This window comes from Cnephaeus nilssonii (assembly GCF_951640355.1).
Source record: "Cnephaeus nilssonii genome assembly, chromosome: 12".
Taxonomy (NCBI): domain Eukaryota; kingdom Metazoa; phylum Chordata; class Mammalia; order Chiroptera; family Vespertilionidae; genus Cnephaeus; species Cnephaeus nilssonii.
Window position 1 is genome coordinate 23,624,045 of NC_137083.1, and position 17,820 is coordinate 23,641,864.

At 40.5% G+C, this 17,820-nt stretch overlaps 1 protein-coding gene across 1 annotated transcript in view; it reads left to right on the forward strand.

The window, feature by feature from the left end:
* COL28A1 (collagen type XXVIII alpha 1 chain) overlaps positions 1-17,820 on the forward strand; it is a gene marked incomplete at its 5' end in the record, with an annotated part of 144,637 nt that overhangs the window by 16,830 nt on the left and 109,987 nt on the right. The window contains 3 exons of the mRNA XM_079786735.1: positions 4,255-4,299; positions 7,966-8,010; positions 9,104-9,157. Coding sequence (XP_079642861.1) covers positions 4,255-4,299; positions 7,966-8,010; positions 9,104-9,157 — 144 coding nt within the window. The remainder of the gene's footprint in view (positions 1-4,254; positions 4,300-7,965; positions 8,011-9,103; positions 9,158-17,820) is intronic.

A 17,820-nucleotide genomic window follows, 5' to 3' on the forward strand; every position in this document is an offset into this window, starting at 1 on the left:
CCAGAAACAAAACAGAAACGTCACTGCATTGATGTACGGAATAAAACTTCCTGTCCTTTATTTTTGTAAGTCGGGATTTCCTAACACGCCAATACAGTCTTAACTATGTTGACACAAAATCCTATATAATAAAAGGCTAATGTGCAAATCGACTGAGCAGTGGAACGACCAGTCGCTATGATGTGCACTGACCACCAGGGGGCAGGTGCTCAACGCAGGAGCTGCCCCCTGGTGGCTCAGCCAGAAGCTGGGCTTAAGGCTGGTGAGTGCAGCGGTGGTGGTGGGAACCTCTCCTGTCTCTGTGGCAGCGCTAAGGATATCCGACCGCTGGCTTAGGCCCGCTCCCCGCACTGTCAGTCAGACATCCCCCAAGGGTTCCCAGACTATGAGAGGGCGCAGGCTGGGCTGAGGAACCCCCCGCCCCCAAGTGCAAGAATTTCGTGCACCAGGCCTCTAGTAATAATATAACTTAAGATCTGGGTGTGTATTGTAAGGGGTGGGAGGTGCCCAGAGATTAGTATGTAATCTCTCTGAGCTCTGCAGACATGAACAGAGAACCCCAATTTAACAGCCATGCAGCACAGGTATCCAGATGAAAAGTTTCCATGTACAAACCGAGGCAGAAATACTGCAATTCGTTTGTTTCTTTGCTGCTTAACTTCCTATAAAACCTAGGCACTCAGCCCTCTTATAGGGAAAAGATGATTTATGTTTGTTAAGCAGTGAAGAACCACTGACTTCTGTTAGGCATCTGGGTAGAGACTGTAGCAGGGAGTAAATTTGACAAACACACACACACACGAAAGGAATGGGTTGGTAGATTATTTGCAAATTACAGGTTAGGGAACTGATCAAACTAGTTCAAAAGAAATTAACAGACTGATTCAAAGGAAATAAGCAAGTTGGACTGGGGCTCAGGAACCTTTGAGAGTGTTCAATGGTTCATTAATAAATATTATCAGATCTTCTGTCTGAAATCTGAACACATCCTTACCATCCATTCCATCCGACAGGTGGTACAACCCTCAGATCTGGGCAAGTGGCCTGCACTTTAGAGGCCCTGCTCTGGGTCTCCTGTGCCCCCACCCCCAACCCTCAGAGCCATGATTTGCAGGGCAAGAGGCCTTTGCCTCCTTGGCCTAGGTCATGCTTTGGTAACCAAGACCCCAAAAGGCCTTGCAAAGTGGTCGGAGCTGTTTGCTAGAATAGGAGGGAGCCTTGGAGGCAGCTTTGTGCTGTGTGGGCGCCTTCGTGCACACACACAGCATCTTTTTCTGTGGAAGGAACTGGACGTGGGAGGTGAAGTGGGGCTGGGCTCTAGGTGGGGCTGAACTCCTGCATGGACCTCTTGAGGAATCCCAAAATTCTATGATTTAAAATGTCTTTTGAAGGCCTATTTGTCAAGAAAGGAAGCTAGAACATGACTAGTTTATTAGCTTGATTTATAACTTCCAACTAGTATTTAGATACATGGTATGTGGGCTTCTGCTTGTCCTCATCCCTGAGCTCTGCAAATATTAGGGGTAAACCTTCATACAGGAAAGTAAATATATCCCCAAGGACTGGAAACATTAGGCCTAAAAGACAAAGAGTGTGAGAAATGTTATGATTCTGCCCTTAGCCATAAGAACCTGGGAACTCAACCTCTTGGAGTGTCTATTTCATCATCCATGTAGAACTGGACTAATCCAGGCCTCCCTAATTTTCAGAGACTCAAGTGAAATAATGAATGCGAAAATAAAGTGTTCACTTTTTGCTGGTCTGTAAATGTCAGGTGCTATCAGGAAGAGACAGAAAATAAATGATAATGTGGGAAAGTTTAAAAAGTTCCATGATTACAAAATTGTATGTAGTTGTGAAAAATTGCGATTTACACAATGAGCTAACTATGAACACCAGGAAAATTATGTATATTATGTAGGAAAATATTCATTTAAACTTCTGGGGAATTATAGATTCACTGGAGGAGTTCGCATTTGGAAAATACAAGCTGTCAGAGCACAGTGACCCTGACCCATCGACATTCAAACCAGAATTTCAGCAGGAGCAGCGGCATCAGAAGCCAGAGGCTGGGGACAGAGCTAATCTGTTCGCAGCTTTCTGAAGCACTTTCTCTCTGGAACTGTGTCACTGTGGCCATTCCACAGGGACTAATGAGTCCACCAAAAAGGAAACGCCTTTGCAGAGGCAAATAACATGAGTACAATATTTTAATTGATGGAAATCTGCACCCCTTTCCCCCCAACAAACGCTGTTCCCCAGGACCCTATAGCGAACAAATCTGTCTGGACTAATGGAATGTGAATTCTGGCCAAAATACTTTGGAGTGTATTTATGGCCCTTTTCTGTTTGATATTTTGGTGGTTGACTCATTTTATTCCCATCCAACATTATTAAATTAATTGCTTTCCAATGGATTCTTTAAGAGTGATTTTCCATGTGCATTCAGAAGTAAATGTTCGACTTGTCCTAAGAGAGGGCTCAGTTTTTCCTGGGTCAGTTTGACTCACACGATGTAGAGAGAGAATAGATTGCTTTTGAGCAGAGGCATAGCTGGACCTAAGAATCGTGCCTCCCTCTTTCCTACTCCAATGCCAGCACTACCCCAGGCAGCACCCTAGGCAGAAGTGTGGAGTCAGTGGGAAGGAACCCACGGACCATGGCAGTGAGCTTTGTTCCGCGTTGGGTGGCTAATGGAGAACGTGGACCTGAGAGTCAAGCGGACTCAGCTTGTGGTGATGGAGAAGTTCCTTAATCTCTCCGAACCTCATTTTCCTTATCTGTGAATGGAGACATATCTCCCTGGCAAGGCTGGTGTGGGGATTAACACCAATATAAAGGCTTTGGCACATACTGTGCATCCATAGCTGGTGGTTACAATTGCGATTTCCCTTCTTGGAGCAGCAGCTGTTCAAAGTGTGGTGGGCAGGCTGGCTGTCAATCTGTGAACTGTTTGTGGCTATTTTGCGAAAAGATGAAGTTTGCACCAGAATATGAATCCAATAGATCACTAAGTACACTGTTTAGTTCAGCTGACGTGTATTTTTCATAGCAAGACTTCCCCGATGAAGGAAGCAGGGCACTGAAGTCCGTGTTAGTGCAAGTTCCTTATGTCGTTGTGCAGTGGCACTTTGAGGAGCACACTTAGAGCAGCACATAGGAGACAAAGCAGCAGCAGAGCAGAAACTAGTAGTGTGGGCACTGGACTAGGAGTCATGGGCTAGCATGTGCATTTAAGTGCATCTCCACTGAGTTGCCTTATCTCAAAAATATGAATTGATCTGAGGCTCAGAATACATATATATATATATATATGAAAGCTCTTTGAAATTCTAACTTTAGTTGTTATCCCAATAGACACTTTTGCATTTTGGTTTAATTATTAAAAGTCTAAGAAGTCCTGAGCAAGTTACTTAACCTTTTTGAATCACAAAATTTCATACTGTAAAATTGGGCTAATAATATCTACCTAAGACCTTTGGTGTCAGGTCAACTAAAGCTAATTTCTAAAATAACATGAATAATAAACTGTAAAACATAATTTATACGTTAGTTTTTTCATTAATATTCTAGGAAAGGCAGGACAGTGGAGAATGATAATGGAAAATACATGCCCCGCTCTCTCGCTCACACAGCAGACCTTGCTCATCCATCATGGCTTCTTTCCCTACCAACTCATGACATGGTCTCAGGACTCTTTCCTCACACTCTCTAGGCAAAAGCTACTACTCTATCAAAGTTGGTACTGGGGCCGGAGCATGGTGTTGTGGAAACAACATGGCCCTGAGTCTGGGTAGACCTGGGTTCCGACCTGATTCTTCTTTCTAGCTCTATGATGGAGAGAAGTTATCTCACTGAGCTTAAGTTTCCTCATCTATAAAATAAGAATTCTAAAACTGATCTCATTGGCCTGTACTGTGGATTCAGTTAAATCACACATGCAAAGGGCATATAATATATGGTAGATGCTCAGTAAACCTTAGCTTCTTTCTTTTTAATTCATCCATCTCTCAAAAATGTTCAGCCCCATTAGGTGGTACCACTGATTTGATTTTGTCAAGTTAAAGATGACTCATGGATAAAATTTTTCAGAGTTCAATGCCCAAACAACCTACAGGATTGAGGATAAAACAGGGTATAATCCATCAGAGTGCTTACTAGTATGTCATAAGATTCTTCCGGGATTCCTTAAGAGAAAATCATAACACTGAATGACTACAAATGTCTTCTTATTTTATTTTATTTCTTTTTTAGGGTGTACGTGGAGAATGTGGTAAACCAGGAATAAAAGGTGACAAAGTAAGGAACATGTTTATAAAATTCTAACAGCTGTGATCCTTTGGGGCTAAGTTTCCTTAGGAGGGAATTCCTGTTTCTATGAGTCTGTTTTTGTTTATTAGTTTGTTTTGTTTTGTTTGAACAGAGACCAAAGGGATGGTTACCAGAAGGGAGAGAGTGGGGGATGGATATAAAGGGAAAGGGGAAGATAGTCAACAGTATTGTGATGAGTTTACACGGTGACAGATGATTACTAGAATTAATGGAGTGATCACATTGTAAGGTGTAAAAATGTTGACTCATTACATTGTACACCTGAAACTAATATAACCAATCTAAGATTGTATACTGACTATACTTATTAAAAAACACACACAATTGAACGATTAAAAAATTACAAAAGTAAATTTCTGGGATACATTATGTCAATCTCACTTCTGGAGTTGGAGAGTCATTGGCTCAATTTTCAGATCAGTCAAACATGAAGCAGAAAATAAAGCCTTATTAACTTTAATGAATAGTGCCCCCAAAATGCCTTTTTTATGGACCATTAAGTCTTGCTTTGTGGTACCCTAACCTTTGAGGCCAGGCCTACTGAGTGTTATAGTGGAAAGAGTAATTTAACCAGCAAATAGTCAATTCAAGCTCCAATTGGGAACAAGTAGAACTGTTTTCCAGATGTAAACACTGAGAACAAGCACTTTCCATAGCAGAGTGAAGAACTCTATGAAATAAGTTAATAAAATAGTTATAAATAATGAAGCAGAAGCAGACAAAGATAGGGGTTTGAAATTTGAAAATACAGCAAACCATGGACAGTTGAATAGGTATTTACCTTTCATTAAAAGATAAATATGAATAAAGTATTTAAGTTGGAGACAATATTAAATATGTTAAAGAGTTCCTTAATGGGCCAGAAATTCATAGAGAGTGCATTTGAAATCTATATACTAAAAGGCTAATATGCAAATTGACCAAATGGTGGAACAACCAGTCGCTATGATGCACACTGACCACTATGCACACTGACCTCAATACAGGAGCTGCCCCCTGGTGGTCAGTGCACTCCCACAGGGGGAGTGCCATTCAGCCAGAAGCAGGGCTGACAGTTGGCGAGCACAGCAGTGGTGGGAGCCTCTCCTGCCTCCGCGGCTGTGCTAAGGATGTCTGACTGCTGGCTTAGTCCCGCTTCCTGTGGGGAGCAGGCCTAAGCCATCAGTCAGACATCCCTGAGAGATCCTGGACTATGAGAGGGTGCAGGTTGGGCTGAGGGACTCCCCCCCCCCCCCCTGCCGAGTGCACGAATTTCATGCACTGGGCCTCTAGTATAATAATAAAGGGTCAGAAAAGCACACAGTAAAGTAGTTTTCATTGCAGTTAAGAACTATTAAGAACATGCCGTTAAGATACCAAATTCAATATATATATATTTTTTTAATTATGGCAGAAAGTCAAGGAGAGAGAATGAGGCAGAAGGTGAAAAGGAAATGATTGGATAATGGCAGTGGCACATGTAACAAAACACTTTAAATAGCTTGAGACTTCCTGAAAGCTTTTGAAACTGCTGGAGAGTGAAAGGTCAGGTGGATCCGAAAAAATGTAGGCTTGGTAATTATCTCTGGGCAAAATGGAAAGTATAATAATGAGTGGATTCTTCCTGGATTATAACTAAAAATGGGAGGTGGACCTGGACTCAGAAATACAGAATAAAGGACACATATAGAAGAAAACAAAAATGAAAGTTAAATAATAACTGGGAAAACTATTTGAAATAAAAATGACTGATAAAGAGTTAATATCATATTTCATTTACTAAGATGCCAAAGATTGTTAAATGCCCTATTATATTTTGTGCCAAAAAGAAAAAAATATTTCTAATTATAAAGATGCAATTGATTGTAAGATGTATCCCAATGTCAGAGATGTGAAAATTTGAAAAATGCATGTCTAGATGTCAATGGAATATAGTGCCCCTAATATGAAGAATTCACATAATTCATAAGTAAAATATACAAAGAATCAGAAAACCAAAAAGAGAAAATAAAAATGGCTAATAAATGAAAAATTATCTGCCCTGACCAGTTTGGCTCAGTGGATAGAGCGTTGGCCTGCAGACTGAAGGGTCCCAGGTTTGATTCCGGTCAAGGGCATGTACCTTGGTTGCGGGCACATCCCCAGTGGGGGGTGTGCAGGAGGCAGCCGAATCGATGTTTCTCTCTCATTGATGTTTCTAACTCTCTATCCCTCTCCCTCTCCATTCCTCTCTGTAAAAAAAACAATAAAATATATTAAAAAAAGAAAAATTATCCAATGCATTGCAATCAGATAAGTAAACTTAAAATATTACTTCACCTATCAAATTAGCAAACACTAAAGTAATATATACTCAGAGTTGATGGGGATTCTATAAGATGAAGATATGCTTTCTCTACTCAGGTAGTGAGAATGGAAACCTGAACAAACTTTATGGAGAAAAGTTTCATGTTTTTCCCCCATAAAAAGTGTGAGAGGTAAGAGAGAGTGAGAGAGAATTGTAAATGTGCTTATTGTCTGTCTCTGCATCAGGCATCCTTTCTAGGAAATTATCCTTAAAAATGAGTCAGAAGTTGGACAATATGTATATACAAAGATGTTCATTATAGCATTATTTAAATAGTAATCATCAAAATGAATTTAAATGTCCAAACTAGGGAAATGACTAAGTAAATCATGATTGATTTATATTCTTTTTAAAAAATATATTTTTATCGATTTCAGAGAGGAAGGGAGAGGGAGAGAGAAACATCAATGATGAGAGAGAATCACTGATCAACTGCCTCCTGCATGCCCCCTCCGAGGATAGAGCCAGCAACCTGGGATGTGCCCTTGATTGAAATCGAACCCAGGATTCTCCAGTCTGCAGGCTGACACTTTATCCACTGAGCCAAAGCGGCTAGGGCTGATTTATATTCTTGAATATTATTCACTCTACTAAGAGTTATTAATGAGATAATAAATATTTTTGATGCAGAAGGCCAAATAAATAAGATACAAAATTGTATATAGACTCTTATCAAATTATTTGAAGAAAAATCTAATAAAATTGGATGAAAATATGTTAATAGCAGTGTGAAGACACACATAAACAACAAAAGCCGAAAAAAGTGGAAATCTGAGAAAGAAGAGACTAGACTACATTTTGCTCTAATAAAAATAAACCTTTAAGGGGTTTCCTAGTTATGGAACATACTGAAATATTTTCTGTTAGAAGACTGTTGAGTATAAACAGTGTTCTGCCAAGGTTTATGTCTTGAAGATGGGCAAAAGAGTGATCTAGACATTGGAGAAACTTACTAAATTAATTTAACTGACATTACCTTGTTGGAAAAAAACAATATTCTACCAAGCTTCCTGCTTTCTAAAGAATCTTAAGAAATCATTTACTTTGATAAAAATGTCAATATATAGGCCAAGAACTTACATCTAAAATTATGTCTTCATGGAGTTTGTTTGCTAAAGGACAATGTAACCTCCATTTGACTTGTTAATTAGGATCATTTTGTTAATAATGGATAGGATGGCTTTACTGTTTGGATAACCAGGGAAGACTGGCCCTTACAGAGAACATATTCCCTTCTCTTCCACCGAAAATCATTGCCCTTTGAAGATGGATATTTAGAGTGACTTACCATCAATTTTATTCCACAGGGATCCCCCGGGCCATATGGATCAAAAGGACCCAGAGGACCTCAGGTAAGGAGGCTAATACCAAATCTAAGTCTAGACTAGAATCACTTAGGGAGCTTTTTAACAAAAGCTTTTTAAAATCCCTTTGCTTTTTAACAAAAGCTTTTTAAAATCCCTTTGCTCACTTGCACCCTCTACCAATTCAATCAGAATGGCTGGGATTGGAACTAGGCATCAATATTTTTAAAGATCCCCCAGCGATTTCAATGTGCAACCAAGTTTTGGAAATCACTATGTTAATGTTTTATTAACCAATTCAGGCTCCCTAAAGATAGGCACCAGCAGGGGAGTCTATTTAGTGAGTAGTTGAAGGGATAAAAGTTTAAAAATTAGCCTCTAGGAAGACGGATAAAATCAAAGTAGTTAAAAACAAAGTGTAACTGGTGTGTTGTTGTTTTTTGTAGTGCTACTATAAGGTAGTTGGAGGAGCTATGCATTTTCTCTAAATTAAGTATTTGTATTGTTTTGCCACTATAAGTAGTTGATGCTCAATAACATGCAATGATTCTTTAAGGCATTTATTTAGGTTAGACATATCTTTTAGATTTCAAAAAATAATATGGATGATTTTTTTCTAATGGGGGGAGGATATGTATGTGAAGAGTTAATTTCAGTATTTCAAAAAGTCTATTGAGAATTATACTTTTACCCAAAAATTTCTAGACAATATCTAGTTAACCGTCAACTCCTTTGTTTTAGCCTGGAATTGCGTCAGGGTAGGATAGTCACTCTGGCTATCACAGGGTCGTTGGAAGCTGCAACTTTCAGTTATATATGCCTTAGATATATTTTTTAAAAGTTGTTTATTTAAAATCTTTCAAAAAAGAGGTCCAGGTCAGGGGTAAGGTTGAAAACACCGGTTTAGAAAACCAACCTCTCATTAATAAATGTTTGCTCTCAGCTTAAGTACTATTTTAGAAGATACTTATTTGACATGAAGAATTTCACCTCATTCCATTTCTCAGTCCCATGTAATTACAACTTAACCAAGTTATAGTCTGAATTCTAACTCTGGGATCTCTAGGGACCTGAACGAATGATTCGTTCCTGATGGGCCTTTTGTACACAGAACTAATTCTTGGTTTTCATCTTGGAGCAGGGCATTAGTGGACCTCCAGGGGAGCCAGGCCCGAAAGGATTTCAAGGCAATAAGGTAATCCTAATCCTTGGTTAAAGACAGGCAGAGTGTCTTTCTCCTAGTGAGCTATGGTAATGCATGTTTTTATTAGGCAGAAGTCAATGGACTCTTTGGGGAAGTATCTTTGGAAATACAAAATAACTTGCAGGCATATACACAGAATCATATTCAAGTACACGTAGGAAGTCATTCACATAGTTTTACAATTTATTATTATATTATTCAAAGGAGCATTAGTAAATATAAGCCATTATCAGAATCTTTGCAGTGTTTCCTTTTTTTACTTCTGCCATTTAGTTATGATATGGCTCACTAGAAACTGGTAAGTAGTAATAAGTAACTCAACTCAAATGACTATTTCCCACATGTAATGCCAACTCAATATACAGTTTGTAAGAGAAGAGAATTTATAGCTGTTATACCAAAAGAAATCAAGCTGTGTGTGTGTGTGTGTGTGTGTGTGTGTGTGTGTGTGTGTGTGTGTGTGTGTTTAACAGGGGTATAACCTCAATCATCAGTACCATGCTTGTAATGTCATTCCACAGAAAACCAGGCAAGATAGGTAGGGGAGGGTTGAATAAGAGCCAAATAGAACCAAAAGATGCTATAAGAAGGATCGTTAAGAGACTCTTTAAAGGCTCTGTTTTCCAATGAGTGTGGCCATTGATTTGCTGAAAGCAAGCCTTTGAGTTCCTTTTTAATTCTTCCCAATGCTTAGTAAATTTCACGGCTATACTAAGTACCCAATAAATGGAATTGAGTTAGTGACTGCAGATCCATGGAATTTATGGCGGTAATAACAGCGAAGGTGCTCTCCCCAACAGACCCTAGATAAAGCCAATATTTTAAAAGCACTATTAAATTTAAGTTGTGGGGAGTAGTTGAACTACTTGAGTGTTCTTTTTTCAGAGGAAAGGGAGTGACAAGTATAGTGATTTAATGAGATAATGGCAGTGTGTGATTCCCCAGGCCACTTTTAATTGGCAAATTAAAATAGAATGGGCTTCTCAGCAGGAGCGTGTTCAAACTTCATCTAGAGAAAGTGTCTTCTCCAGTCCTTGCCTATGATTAATTCTCTCTGGGGGAAAGAAATAGCTCCTTGGAATACTGAGTAGAAGGTTTTTATAAAATTGCTTTGGCTGTAGGTAAAATCTGCAGCAAGAAAAAAAATATATTTTGACAGTTCATGCTTATTTCTAGGATTCTTTGTTTACCTAAGATGATAATTTTCACATGTTTGTGAGAGGCTTAAAAGCAGGGGTCAGGGTTGGAATTTGCAACAGTAATAGAATTATAGAATTTTTGAGCCACAAGGAATATTTCATTTCTGAAAATGGGAAGCAAAGTCTGAAGATCACATGGCTGGCCTGAGGCAGAGGCAGAGCCTGCTCATCAGCTGTTGGGGAGCACCGGAGGAAGTAGTAGGGTGGGAGCAGGCATGAGGCTTTGGGAGATGGTTGGTGGCAATCCATAAAAAGGTGCCCATTTGATCACGTCTCGTTGTGTCTCCTACAATTACTACTTAGGTTTTCCTTTTTAAATAAATTCATTTCACAAACTTTAGCTTTTCATTCCAACCATGCATTAATTCTTTGAAAGAATAAATAAAGAATCAAGTGTTTGGGAGAACTTGTAAACTTCTGACATGAAAACATTTCATGCTTGACTTTCACAACAATGTTATACAAGGAGTGTTTTCAAAAGTATTTGAGGACTTTATCAATTTTCCAAGGGTGTCTCTTAAACATTTTATTTTATTTTATTTTATTTTTTTATTTTTTTTAGCATTTTATTTTTTCTTTTATTTGTTTTTATTTCACCATTAGAAGTTTCTTGAAATCAACAATTATGTCTTAAATATTTTTTTAATTTCTAGCACTTAGCACAGGATCTATAGTAAAGTACATGTTCAATGAAGGATTGCTAAATGATTAAATGAATTTCCTATATTTCTGTTACTTTCTTTTTTTTTTCTTTTTTTTGTTTTATTATTTTTTTTTATTGAGGTATTATATGTGTACATATCTTACCATTACCCCCCCCCACCCCACACCCACACATGCCCTCACCCCCCAGAGTTTTGCGTCCATTGTAAACATTTTTTTTTTAAATTGTGGTAAAAGATATCCTATATTATAAAAGGCTAATATCCAAATTGTCTCCTTGACTGGGAGTTCAACTGGGAGTTCGACCAGTGGGTGGGGCCGGCTGGCCAGATCAGCCCTGATTGGGGCAGGCCAGCTGGATCCCACCTATGCACGAATTTGTGCACTGGGCCTCTAGTATAACATAAAATTACCACTTCGATGTTATTCACAAATTTCCTGCCAGGTGAACACAAACAGTTCATTGTCACTTGAAAAGATAACAATTTCTAGAGCATGTTCAAAGTTGTTGGTAGGAAGTAAAGTGGAAATGAGCTATATTTTTCCTTCTAGCTATGTTTCTGGTCACAAATGTAGTGGTCTCTTGATGTTATTACTAATTTCCATTTCTCTTTGGATCTGTCAACCAGAGATGCATGTCACATTGATCATTATGTTTTTTAAATTTTATACATGTATTAATGTATTGTATTAAAAGTCAGGTTTCAGGGAATCATTTAATTTCCCATCCCAGAATGTACTTCTAAATCTTACAGACTTAATTAATTATTTTATCCTCAATAGTTATGTTTTACATTTCATCCATTACCATTTTATTACAAAATGTTAAGAAATTGCTATTGCAATTCGTGCGGGGAAAAAAAAAGCCCCTAAAATCCAGTAATTCTGTATTTTCTAATGGGCAGAGAGAGGATTATTTATTTGAGAACTTCTCTGATAATAGATAACACGTATTTACTGATTATTTTCTATGTACAGATACAGTTCTAAATTCTCATTTAACATAATACCACCTTTTGAGGCAAGAGAATTTAGGTAGATTAGGCACAGAGAGTTGAAGCAACGGGTCCAAGTCTACACAGTCAGGATTCAAACCCAGCCAGTCTGCTCTTAACTACTATATTCTATTTATCCCCTTAGGGAAATCACTCAATTTCTGGAATAGTCAACCTGAGGCCAATGCATTTCTTTTGGACAGTATGGAAGTTGCATGTGTGTCCAGTTCTAATGTACTCTGGCTGGAAACAACAGTCTGTTAAGGGGCACCTTCCTACTTGGTTATAATATTTATCTGGAAATGCAGGAAAAGAAGGAAGAGAATTGTGTGGGGGGCAAAAAACCCTAGCAATGTGCTCTTTCAAATACTTGGTTTCTTACAAGACCTTAAAATAGATACCTTCAGATTTGTAACATTTATGAATATTCCCTGAGAGTTTCTAGATGGGGCCTGCCTGTGTCTTTAAATTTATGAATGGTTTCTCTCAGGAACTACAATCCTGTTCTACTGCTCTCGTGGTTGGATTTTCTTCATCCAAGGGTTTGCAGTCAAGGTGGCCAAAGAACAAAAGGGGGAAAAAGATAGCATGTGATAAATAATTTTAAAAAAAGTGATTCTGGCCTTGTTTCACAAACCATTTCTGTCATTAATATTTTCCACATGTAACATAGCTCCTATGTTGCCATGAATACCCTTGTTTCCTTAGCAACAAAACAGTGCTGTTCCTCACAATGAAACCTTGGCTCTAAGGGCACCTCAGCGTGGTTCCCATACATGAGGGTCACGCAGTGGCATTCATAAGGAGAACATACCATCCATCTAGAGACGGATGAGATATTCTCCTTATGAATGCCAAGAAGACTTATCCTAGGACGGGACTGAGAGTGTAGCTCAGGAACGAGCACTGGGCGCTTTCTCAGTCCAAGCTGAGTGCCTGCTTCTAAGGGCTGCAGTGGTGGTTCGGGTTGCTATCACATCCGGCCATGGAATGGGCCCTCTAATAACTGGAAAGAATGGCTCAAGGCTGGCAGGCCTTTCAAATCAGAGAGAACAAATTATCAACATTAGTTTTGAACAAGTAAAAAGAGCATGCTGGGTGTGTAAGCCCACATTAGGTAATTTTTGCCATTCCTTGGTGTTTTTCTGAGGTAATTCTGAAGAGTATTTTTTTTCCTCAAGTCTCATGCAAATTTTCTCTTTCCAAGACCCTCTTTGTGCTCCTGAAGGAGAGACAGCTCACTGTGGCTTGACCAGGACACAGGTTGTGACGTGTTGAATCTCCTAGTGCCAGTGCTTCAGTGCTAAGGACAAAGGACACTAGGAAATAGCCCTGGTGTATTTTCCCAAGGCAAAGTACTAAATGTTAATGCCCAAATAATTAAAAATATGGTGATATATTATATATTAATTTATCTCAATAGATGAATCGCATCCCTTCTTCTAGTCTCTTCCATTATTTTACTCTTGGATGTTCCTATATTTCCTGCAGGGTTTTCTTTCCCTTAAGTGTTTTCCTCTTGTGCTATATTCAACATAAGCAACTCAAAGTCCTTTCATGTATGAAACTTGGTCTTACCTTGCGTTCAGCTTCACTTCTGAGATGTTAAGAAAACCCATGAAGAGATGTTGCCAGTCTGGTCCAATCGAATAAATTGGATATGGTCAGGGTAAAGAATCTCCAGTGAATCAAACATCCATCATCCATCAAAAATGAACAAAGGGCCTAGTACATAGAAAAAAACAGAACCTATGTTTCAAGAGGAGTGATGAGGGCAAATTAGGCACCCAGAACACACCAAAGTTCTACATCACACCATGATTCTTAGTCATGCCACTCCTCCTTATCTAACTCTGCCCAGCTTCCATTGTTCTCATCCCATATTTTGAGGTTCCCAAGCACAGTAGATATGTTTCAAGTATCTGGTATTTTCATGAAGTTAAGTAATAGCTAAATATACAGATTCTAAAATTAAAACTGTGAGCCTAGTAAACATCCCTATACAACATCCTGTTTCCTTTAAAATACTCTATGAAAAGAGGTCATTGTAAAAAAGAAGGCTATTTTGCTTGGTAGTTCAGTGTGCTCATTAAATTCCAAATATGAGTGAAATCATATGGTACTTGTCTTTCTCTGACTGGCTTACTCAGATAGAGAGCAGGCAGACAGTTCTGGTGTGTGTGTGTTTGGGGTGGGTGTTGTTGGGGGTACTGGAGGGATTGATCAAAAAGAAGAGAGAGAGACAGAGAGAGAGAGACAGAGAGAGAGAGAGAGAGAGAGAGAGAGAGAGAGAGAGAGAGAGAGAGAGAGAGAGAGAACTCATGGAAAATAGTGTGGTGATGGTTTAGGGAAGGGGGAAGTGGAAGAGGGCATAGAGGGAATAAATGGTGATAGGGAAAATAAATTAAATTAAAAAAATATATTTGAAAAAGTTTGCATCCAAAAAGTGAAATAAATAAAACGAGGGCTACTCATCAATCCTTAACATAGGTACTAGGAATGCATATGCAGATAATTTTGATAGCCAGCAGTGTGCTAATCACGTTTTCTTTGAGCTTCCATGTGTTATGCCTTTAAACATTGCCAGCTTTCTGTCAGATATGAACCATTGACAGGAGAATCAGACAGAGATGTGCGGGTCCATCACTCTTGTAAAGAAAAATCTAAAGCAGAAGATCCAGTGATAGGTCAGGAGCACAGAGATAAAGAAATATCATATGCACACTCACGCACATTTAAGATAAGCAAAAAATAAGTATTCGTTGACCGAATGAGTGAAAGGCTTTCAATGGAATGGGTTGTCAACAGTAGCATACTGCAGGCAGGTCCAACAGGCAAGGGCCAAAGGAGTCAATTAGTTTGTCAATTTTGAGGTTAGTAGAAACCTTTGAGAGAGCAGTTTCAATAGAGAGATTGAAGATGACAATGGATTGTGGAAGGAATCAGAGAGAAGGGTGCAGTAGCCAGGAATTTTGGCCATTCTTCTGAAATATTTGGAGAATAAAGACAAATGGAACAATGGTTGACATAAACCATCAAAAGTATCTTGAGCGTTAAATAATCTAATGTGTTACTTATACTTCCACTTTCTGTTCAGAGTAGCATGAGAACTTGGGACTTAATTTTATTTTATAGTTCATACTAGGGGCCCGGTGCACGAAATTCATGCACTGGGGGGGGGCGGTCTCCTCAGCCCAGCCTGCCCCCTCTCACATACTGGGAGCCCTCAGGGGATGTCCTACTGATGGCCTAGGCCCGCTCGAAGTCTGGCCTCCCTTTGTGAGAGACAACCAGGCTGATCAGGGAAAGGCACCAGCCCCATCACCCCGCTGCTGGAGCCACTGCCAGTCACCGCAGCCACCAAGGTGTTTTCATCAACACGGACTCCAGTCCCTTCACCATGAAAAAATGACAACTTTCTTTAGGCATTTTCAAGATGTGTCTTTCATAGAATATGACATTTCTTTCTTTCTTTTATTTTTTTTATTTTTTATCCTCACCTGAGTATATGTTTCCACTGACTTTTAGAGAATGTGAAAGAGAAAGGGAAAGACAGAGAGAAACATCAAAGTGAGAGGAATACTTAGATTGCTTGCCTCCTTCATGAGCCCTGACCTGGGCCCCAGCCAGGGAGGAGCCTGCAACTTAGGTACATGCCCTTGATCAGAATCTAACCTGGACTCTGCGGTTGGCAAACCTTTATTCACTGAGCCAAACCGTGTAGGGCAGGTTATGACATTTCTTAGCCCTCCAGCAGCGGACCTTTGTTTTTTTCTCCAGGAGTGTGGTGGAAAAGCCCTAGATCACCTTTTTGGATTTTTATACCCAAGTTACTAAGAATACTACCAGTGGCATACAGGGAGCTTAGCCAATGAGCGGTCAGAAAAGGTATTTCCTCTGTAGTTCACACCTATCCCTGTGATCTCTGGCTCCGCCCCTGCCAAGGCCTAAAGCCTCCAGCCCTTGGCAGGGGACCCCCAGCTGGCTCGATCGCCAGGCTCCGCCCCTGGCCAAGGCCTCAAGCCTCTGTTTGAGGCTCGGGCCCTGGGCAGGGACCCCCAGCTGGCTCCGATCGCCCTGCTTTACCCCCAGCCAAGGCCGCAAGCCTCTGTTTGAGGCTCGGGCCCTGGGCAGGGACCCCCAGCTGGTTCTGATTGCCCAAAGACACCCACAGCTGGCTCTATTGCCCGGCTCCACCCACGGCCAAGGCTGCAAGCCTCTAGGCTTGGGCTCTGGGCAGGGACCCCCAGCTGGCTCTGATCACCCGCATGGGACCCCAGCTGGCTCAATCGCCCAGCTCCACCCCCAGCCAAGGCTGCAAGCCTCTGGCTGAGGCTTGGTCCCTGGGCAGGGACCCCCAGCTGGCTCCAATCGCCTGCAGGGACCCCCAGCTGGCTCCGCTTCCGGGCTCCACCCCCAGCCAAAGCCGCAAGCCTCTGGCTGAGGCTCAGGCCCTGGGCATGGACCCCCCAGCTGGCTCCGATCGCCTGCAGGGGACCCCAGCTAGCTCTGATCACCTGTGGGGGACCCCAGCTGGCTCTGATCACCTGTGGGGGACCCCCGCTGGCTCCAATCTTTCCCTCTGATCTTCGGCTCCAATATCCCAGTTCTAACAACCACCGCTCTCTGAGGCTGCAGCCATCTTGGTTAGGTGTATTTGCATATTCGCTTTCTGATTGGCTGGTGGGCGTGGCTTGTGAGTGTAGCGGAGTGATGATTTGCATATTACTGTTTTATTAGATAGGATATATAACCTAGATTGTTTTTTATAAAACAACTAGAGGGCTGTGCACAAAATTCGTGTACAGATAGGGTCCCTAGGCCTGGCCAGCGATCAGGGCCAATCAGGTTCCCTGCCTCCCCGCCTCCCCGCCTCCTCCTTCCCTTGCTACCACATGGTTCCACACCCCTCCTTCCTGCCTCCCCACCTCCTCCTTCCCTCGCTCCCTCAGCACCTCACTGCCGCCTCTGGTTGCCCTCCATGTTCTGTGCCACCTCCTGGTGGTCAGCACACATCATAGTGAGCGATCGAACTTCCATTCTTCCTGTCGAACTCCCAAGGGGACACTTTGCATATTAGCCCTTTATATATATAGATATTTTAATTAGAACACAATGTCAATATTTTCATTAGAACAGAAAAATAATTAATGAAGATCTAGTAGTTTTAAAAGTATATTGTTGTTTTGGTAATTATTTAAATACATGATTTGACTCAAAGTTAGCTTAGATTTATAGGTCAACCTACTAAACATAACTAATATTTCAATTGTGGTTTGGAAGTAGTTCAATGCCGCAAATATGAACAACTGTGAAGAATTTTAAACCTTCTCCTTATTTCAGTTCTCACACAACTAAAAAACCTAACAATTTCCTAACATGATGTTGCTTTCAACCACTAAAAACTCATGATTTGCAACAGGTTATAATCCCTTATAACTCAATGGGAAGTAAATCAGTTGAAACATACGTGGATGTCAACAATTCCTAGTGCTGTACAGAATAATAAATCAAACAAAACTTTCTTTTTAAGTCCATAGCTCTCCTAACCGAGTGACTGTATTCGTGGCTTCATGTAAAGTGTTTTAAGTGCAAGGACCTGGAACATGTCAGCTTTCCAGTTGTCCAAAAACAACAATGGGCCCTCTGGTTCAGGCTAACAACTTTGAACAAGCTGTGACCGCTCAGTGTAGAGCCATGCAACAGGAAGAATCCCTTTTACAATTTCAATGATAAATATCTGTTTAATGAAGAATCAGAACCAAGCTGCCAAACTATGTGAATGTTTTTCCTTCAG